The sequence below is a fragment of the Cryptomeria japonica genome, chromosome 3 (genome assembly GCF_030272615.1).
Source record: "Cryptomeria japonica chromosome 3, Sugi_1.0, whole genome shotgun sequence".
NCBI lineage: Eukaryota > Viridiplantae > Streptophyta > Pinopsida > Cupressales > Cupressaceae > Cryptomeria > Cryptomeria japonica.
In genome coordinates, this window is record NC_081407.1 from 385,198,416 (window position 1) to 385,207,345 (window position 8,930).

At 31.1% G+C, this 8,930-nt stretch overlaps 1 protein-coding gene across 1 annotated transcript; it reads left to right on the forward strand.

Moving 5' to 3' along the window:
• Nucleotides 1–477: 477 nt before the first annotated feature.
• LOC131874209 (probable mitochondrial saccharopine dehydrogenase-like oxidoreductase At5g39410) lies at nucleotides 478–2,814 on the forward strand. Its single transcript, XM_059217473.1, has 2 exons — nucleotides 478–1,164; nucleotides 2,110–2,814. Exons 1-2 carry the CDS (start codon nucleotides 511–513, stop codon nucleotides 2,812–2,814), a joined length of 1,359 nt encoding a protein of 452 aa, XP_059073456.1. The 5' UTR covers nucleotides 478–510.
• The last annotated feature ends 6,116 nt before the right edge of the window (nucleotides 2,815–8,930 follow it).

An 8,930-nucleotide genomic window follows, 5' to 3' on the forward strand; every position in this document is an offset into this window, starting at 1 on the left:
AAATTTTAACTTGCTATGCAATTTTTAACTCATCCGGAAATTTTTGGTTCTCCACTCGAATTTCATCCATTAAAGACTGCTATTTTTCAGCAAAACCTAAAACTCTACAGTTAAACTCTTTTGTGGTAAAGATTCGCAGTTTCTTGGTGAAGATTTGCAATTTCCTACTGTATTAAAAAAATCTTCGTCAATCTCCAAACTGTATACCAGTATCGTGTAAACTGGAAACTGTGTCCGGCATGGAAAAGACGGTGTGCAGTATACAGGTGTGTGACAGGTTTTGGACTGAAAATTTTCAAAATTGGTAGGCCATTTTAGGTCCATCCGAAAATTTTAACTTGATAGGCAATTTTAAGTTCCATCCAGAAATTTCCGAATTTCTAAAGTGTTAGGCAAGCTACACCCGAATTTCATCCTTTAAAAGACTGCTATTTCGCAGAAGAAGAAGCATAAGTTTTTTTCATGAACCCTAAGAAACCTAGTTTCTTGAAAAGGGAAAGTTACGCGGAGATGGGAGACGAAGGAGCATTGGACGCAGTGATTTTGGGCGCCTCAGGATTCGCAGCAAAATACATTTTGAGAGAATTTATGAGGCATCTGGAGCGGCTGGAGGGGCAAGGGCGAAGAAGAATCGGCATAGCAGGGCGCAACCGAGAGAAATTAGCGGATGCGGTGCGATGGGCGGCACAAGGGGCGCTGCAGATGCCGCCCTTAATCCCCATAATAGAAGCAGATGTCACGGATTCGGCATCCATGGCGGCTCTGTGCAAGAGAACACGGTTAATTGTGAACTGTGTTGGGCCCTTCCGTCTCTACGGTGAGCCTGTGGTGGCTGCCTGCGTGGAAGCGGGCATTGATTACCTGGACATCACGGGCGAGCCAAAATTCATGGAAATGATGGAGGAGCACTACCATAGCTCGGCCCTTCTCACCGGATCTCTCGTCGTTTCCGCCTGTGCCTATGATTATGTTCCCGCCGACCTTGGTGTCATATTTCATAGCAGGCAGTGGAAGCCACCGTCCGTGCCTCATAGCGTGTATGCGTATGTGGTTTTGGAGTCTGAGAAGCGAGTAGTGCTGAATGTTACCACTTTTGAGTCTGCTGTGGTTGCCATCGCTCGCGCGGAGGAGGATCAAAAGCTTAGGACATACGGGCCCCTGCGGGTACGAGAGTCCGAATTCAGATTTTATGGTTTCTAGTTGTTTTCAGTATGTTGATCGTTTATTGTTGTTTTTCAATAGATTTTAGTCTATCTTTCCGTTAATTAGTATGTTGTTTAGTTGATTTCAGTTCTATCGATTGTGATATTGATTGTTTATTATTGTATGTTGTTTAGTTGATTTCAGTTCTATTGATTGTGATATTGATTGTTTATTATTGTTTTGCAGTTAACTAGTATGTTGTGTTCGTTGTTTTTAGTTGTATTGGTTGTGATGTTGATTGTTTATTATTGTTTGGCACCATTGATCTTTTGATTTTGTTTTTTTGGTAGGTTGACCTCATCAATTTATTAATCTTATTATATATAAAAGAGGGATCTTTCAAAAACCTTCTATTTACTGTAAACTAGGCTTGGGTTTTAGGGTTACATCCTTCTGTTAATTATTATGTTGTGTTTGTTGTTTTAAGTTCTATTGGTTGTGATGCTGATTGATTGTTTATTGTTCTTTTGCAACATTAAAGTTGATCCTTTGTTATTGTTTTTTTATTGTAGGTTGACATTCATCAATTTATCAATCTTATTATCTATAAAAGAGCTGGGGGCTCTTTCAAAAACCCTCCATTTATTGTAAACGGATTTTAGGGTCACCCTCCTGTTAGTTAGTATGTTGTGTTTGCTGTTTTCAGTTCTATTGGTTGTGATGCTGATTGTTTATTGTTGTTTTGCAATATTAAAGTTGATCTTTTGTTATTATTTTTTATTTGTAGATTGACCTTCATCAATTTATCAATCTCATTATCTATAAAAAATAAAAATGGAAGCTCTTTCAAAAACCCTCCATTTACTTCACAGCACACCTTTCTGCTCCATCTTAATGCAACCTGGGAGTAAAATAGGACGTTAATGATGACTCTGTAAAATTTGAAGTATTGCTTTTTGCATGTAGGTACCCGGCCTTCCTGCACCGAAATCTAAGATAGTTGAACACGAAAAATCAATTGGACTATGGGCACTGACGTCACCCACAGGAGATGGAGATGTTGCTCGAAGAACACAAGCCTTGTTATTAGAGAATCCATATGGTTGGCCTGGTGTGAATGAGAACTCTGCCGCAGTGGAGAAGAGGAGGAAATCCTGGTCAGAGGTGAAGCCTGTTTATGTTGACATTTTCATAGGTTATAAACGTTTCTGGATTGTACTTGTTACAATTTGTATGGGGTTGATAGTGTTCCTACTAGGCCAATTTAGGTGGGGACGCTCGCTTCTTCTCAAATACCCCGGAATTTTCACTTTTGGGCTATTCAGGAGGACGGGCCCCACAGAAGAGGAGATCAAAAGTGCTTCATTCAAGTATTGGTTTGTAGGTCATGGCTATAGTGATAAGAGTCGTCTTCTGCAGCAAGGATCAAAGCCAGATATGGAAGTGGTGACCAGAATTTCAGGGCCTGAGGTAGGTTATGCAACAACTCCCATCATTCTTGTTCAGTGTGCTCTCATTGTGATGGATCAACGCCAAACTTTACCAAAGGGAGGGGTATTCCCACCAGGAATTATGTTTGGTTCTACAGATCTGCAAGAACGCCTAGAAAAAAATGGCATATTGTTTGAACTTATCAGCAAAAAGACTACATCTATATCAAAAAGGACCTAAATATTGAAATGTCTCATGCCGTAAAGGATAAGGTTTTTATTATGCCGTAAAGGATAAGATTTTTATGATTCGGTTCGAATTTGCCGGGAAGTAAAATCGATATAATGGTTTTCACGTTAAACTTTTTTAAATTTTGGTTTGGATTTGCCCGGAAAGTAACATCGGTTTAATGGTTTTCACGTCCAGCCCACCATTGAAGCAGACAGGTAATCTTTTTCAAACAGCGTAGGGATATCAGCTCCATTTATCATCGATGATTAAAAGCTACTTGCAACGAAACAAAATATAGGGAACAATTATCCGACTTCCTCCAATCTGAATCCACCACTAATGTGACACATTATTTATACAGAAGATTTTTTTTTTAATCTTCGTGAAGAATCAGATATACAAAATCAAACATCTAGAGACAACTGAATTTCTCCCAACACTAACTTAAAATTATTAATTCTAATTATGCCGAAAGAAAACGGAAACATGATGGAAGACCAAGCATCACCTGAAGAAGCTATGTGGATCATAATGTAAAACTAAAAAAACCGATGATGTTCCTACAGTCGCAGCAGGGGCGAGTGAAGCCATCCGTGATGATTTGCTGGCAGTTACGACAGTTACAAAGGCATATGGCATAGTCTACATGCTCTTTGACCGTTACTAACGCACATTCATGGACAAACTGTAACCGATGAAATGGACTAATGCTATATAATTGATGGCATGATTCTATAACCAATGAAGTAAAAACGATTTGAATGTTACAGCTACATATACAACTTCTAAGGACTCGCTTCCATTTTAACGATTTCAATTCTGATGTATTTGCCCCTCTCTCTGTTTAGCTATATCGAATCCTGTGAAGCTAGATCAAACACAGGTGAACTGGTGTAAGAAAATATCTCTCTATAACTGAGAAGTTGTTTCTCAAGCAAGTCTCCCGCATCTATAAGGTAATAGTAACAACATTTATTCGTTAAGATCATTTTGTTCTTTATTTTATCTTTTATTTCATGTTCAATTAAAAGTTTTTGCAACTGGATTTTATTCAAATGTTCTTCTTTAAATCATGGTTTCAACAGAAAATTTTTGATCTTGAAATAAAAACTTTATAGGCTCCCGAATTCGAATGGCTCAATGACGCAAATTTCCCTAGCCTACAATGTTTATGCTTGATATGAAAATGGGCAAAGGCCATCCAAGAGCTTGTCTACCAAACTATTACACTTGTGCCCAATCATGCCATTGTGGTTACTCATTTACATTCATAATGCTTGCTTTGCTACTGGATCTGCTTCTCCTGGATCTGTTGTTGGATCTATCCATGCCACCTTTGCTTCCACCTCTACTACTTTCTTTGCTCCTATTGTTGGTGCTACTATCTATGCTTCTGGATCTCTAAATAGAGAAGAAAGATCTGGGTATGGAAAACTAAACTACGGTGCTGCTCCTCCCATCTAACTCATGCGTTGATGCGGTGTATTCCACCAGTTGATGGGTGAATATTTGCAGCTTTATTCAATGATTAATAGTGAGAATACAAAATATGATTTTTACTATGTAGTTTATGATGAATTGTAAAGAGAGGTAAGAGTATTACAAAATGAGAATATATTTATTTACGACTTTGTGATTTTTTCAACACATTATATAGATAAGAAAATGTCTATTGTTTTCTATTATTTGTTTTTTAGATTCAAATTTAATTTTGTTTTTCAAATTATGTTTTATTTTTTGAAACATAATATATTAAAGTATATTGAATTATAAACATAATATTATAATATTAATAATATTAATAATATTAATATATTATTATTATATTATATTAATATATTATTATTATATTATATTAATATTAAATTCTAATTGTATTTTTAATTCTAACATTAACATTAATTTTAATTATATAATACATAATCTTACCTTAACTTTATTAAAGATTTATAATCATAACCTTTATTCTAATTCTAACAATAAAATTAAATATAATGTTGACACTAATTTGCATTCTAGCAACACTAATTCTAATTCTAACTCTAGCTCTATAGTCTAACCTTAACTTCATGTCTATTTTTCTAACTCTAGCTCTAAATTCTAACCCTAACTTCATGTCTATTTCAAACTCAAGCACTAACTATAACCCTAACCCTAACACTAATTATAACCATATAAAGCTATATTAAATTCTAATAGTATACCTAAATTTAACATTGACTCTAAAACAAACAGTAATTTTACCTCTACCCCTAATATTAACACTAATTTGATGATTAAATTAGGGTTAGGGTTTGGGTACATAAAGGGTTAGAGCTAGAACTATAGTTACTCTAAGACAAATATAATGTTTCTAAATTATATTTGCATAGAGTGATAGAACATACCATTTTTTTCTTTTTTGTTAAGATAATGTTGCAAGAATCTTAGTTATCAATTTAGAAAGATAAAAACAAGTTTGTATGTTTCTAAATTGTAAACATAAAATTTAATTTTTCTAAATTTAAAAAATCAAAATCACATACTTAAACAAATAATTTTAGTCATCAAAATATAATGTTTCTATATTGAAAAAATCAAATTTATAAATACATGTGATTTTTCAAGATCAAAAAGAATTTTAATGTTTCTAAATTATATTTGCATAGAGTGATAGAACATACCGTTTTTCTCTTTTCTGTTAAGATAATGTTGCAAGAATCTTAGTTATCAATTTAGAAAGATAAAAACAAGCTTGTATGTTTCTAAATTGTAAACATAAAATTTAATTTTTCTAAATTAAAAAAATCAAAATCACATATTTAAACAAATAATTTTAGTAATCAAAATATAATGTTTCTATATTGAAAAAATCAAATTTATAAATACATGTGATTTTTCAAGATCAAAAAGAATTTTAATGTTTCTAAATTGTAGTAATAAAAATATAATGTTTCTAAATTATATTTGCATAGAGTGATAGAACATATCGTTTTTCTCTTTTTTGTTAAGATAATGTTGCAAGAATCTTAGTTATCAATTTAGAAAGATAAAAACAAACTTTTATGTTTCTAAAATTTAATTTTTCTAAATTTAAAAAATTAAAATCACATATTTAAACAAATAATTTTAGTCATCAAAATATAATGTTTCTATATTGAAAAAATCAAATTTATACATACACGTGATTTTTCTATTTATCTCTTTATTGTGTTATAAAGATAAAATTTAAAAAATAAATTAAATTTTAATCATAATTAGATCTATTAAAATAGTTTTTAAAATATAAAAATCTAAAATAATTATAATGTATATTATTCAAATAGTTATTATTTTTAATTATTAAATATTTATAACTATTTCTCAAATGTTAAACCCTTAAATAAGATTGTGGTTTAATTATAGTTAGGGTTGGGGTTGTATTAGGGATAGCATTAAGGTTGTATTGGGTTAGCATTTAATTTTTATAAGAGTAGAGTTAGAATAAAACAAGTAATCTTAATCAAAATAAAGTTTAAACTATTTTAATCTTTTTAAAATAATAAGATTATTTTAATTAAAACTAAGTTTAATCTATTTTAAAATTCCTTTATTTTATTACAACAAAATTTAAATGTATTAATCTCATAAAAATATTTAAATAATTTAAATAATGAAAACCAATTCATAAGAAAAATACATAATAATGAAGGATTTTTTTAATATTTATTTTTTATGAATGCATTATCTTATAATAGCAACTGTAACATAACCATAATCCTAACCCTAAGATTAACCTTAACCGTTATTACTATTTAAACCCTATTTTGAACGTCAACCATAATCTTTATGCTAACATAACCCATAACCCTAATTGAATTCTAACTCTAACCTTCAAACAAAGCTCTACTAATTTAGTTGTAGTGCTAACCTTAATCCTAATTAAACCCTATCCCTAACCCTAATACTGATTCTAATTCAACCTGAACCTTTATCCCAAGCATTGTCCTACAATAATAACTCTAATTGTTACTAAAACCAATTACAACTATTATTTTATCTATAATAATATTACACCCTCTAATCTTAACCCTAACCCTAACCCTAACCCTAACCTGATAATGACTCTAAACCTAACTTTATATCTAACCCTAACCCTAACAACCCTAATCCTAACCCAAACACTAACTCTTATAGCTATCATCACACACTATCTTTCATTGCAATCTTAATCCTAACCCTAACCCCAATCCTAATTTTAATTCTAACCCTAACCCTAATTTAAATTATAACCACTATTTATAATCTTTAAACCTTACCCTAATTATAACCACTAAGACTAACCTCAATACTAACCCTAATTATAACCCTTACACTAATTATAATTATAACCCTAATTCTAACCCTAACTCTAATTTTAATTATAATCAATAATTAAAATCTATAAAGCTAATGCTAATTAGAATTATAACCCTAACCCTAATCATAACACTAAACCCTAACCCTAACCTAACTGTAACCCTAAACCCTAACCCTAACAATAATACTTAGTCTTAACCCTAAACCTAATCCTAACCATAACCCTAACAACATGCTTTATCCTTGAATCCTAACCCTTCTTGAGTCATAACACTAAATGTAACCTTAATTGAGTTGTAATGCTAACCCTAATCCTAATTAAACCCTATCCCTAACCCTAATACTTATTCTAATTGAACCTAAACTTGAACCCTTACCCCAAGCATTATCCTACAATAATAATTATAATCGTTAACTAAAACAAATTATAACTATTATTTTATCTATAATTTACTATAACTCCCTCTAATCTAGACCCTAACCCTAGCAACCCTAATCTTGACCCAAACCCTAACTCTCATAGCTATCATCATAGACTATCTTTCTATGTGATCTTAACCCTAACCCTAACCCTAATCCTAATTATGATTCTAGACCTAACCCTAACCCTAATCGTAATTTTAATTATAATCTTTAAATTTTAGCCTAATTATTATTACTAAGACTAACCCCAATACTAACCCTAACTCTAACCATGATCCTATATGAAAACCAAAACTTGATGCTAACCCTAACCATGATATACATCCTAACCGTTATCATATTCCTAACCCTAACCATGATATAAACCTTAACCCTGACCATAATACTAACCTTAACCCTAATCCAAAACATAACCATAAACTGAATCCTAATCCTAACCATACCCTCAGTTATAATTGTAACCCTGACACTAAACCCTAAGCTTAACCATAAATTTAACCCTACTATTAAACCATAACCATAACCCTAACCTTAACAATAATCCTAAATGTAATCCTTAACCTTAATGCTAATCATAATCCTAAACCAAAACCAAACCCTAACATTAATGCTAACCCTAACCATGATATAAACCCTAAACATTATCATAACCCTAACCCTAATCATAAATCTAACCGGAACCATGATGTAAACCTTAACCCTAACCATAACACTAACCTTAACCCTAATGCTAACCATAACCATAATACTTGCAATTAAATAAAGGTTTATATTTTCATTAAATAAAGTTTAATATATCTTAAATTTTAGTATTTGCTTTGATCTTGCAACACATATATATTATATAAAATAGTCTAAATAGATATTTAAAATTTCATATATCTATACGTAATAATATAATAATATTGTAATATAATTTATTTTCAAACAAAAAAACATAAAATAATAATAATAATAATAATAATAATAATAATTGCAACAATAATATTACATATCATTGCAACAAAAATTAATAATATAATATTATATAGTTTTATTTTGAATTTTTTTATTGTTTCCCATGTTGCGCCATGGCTGCTACTAGCTTACATATATTTGAATATATATATATATATATATATATATATATATATATATATATATATATATATATATATATATATATATATATATATATATATATATATATATGCCGAGAGATATCCTTAAACTCTAATAAGCGCCTCGATAATGATATATCTCAGTGTATTATATATATATGTAAGCTAGTTTCGCCGATAGGCGATCTACAATGGGATCAATGTTGTCCATAAACAAAAAACCATTTTAAAATAAAATTGACAGTCGCATGCCTGTTTAAGGAATCTGCACATAAAATCAACACA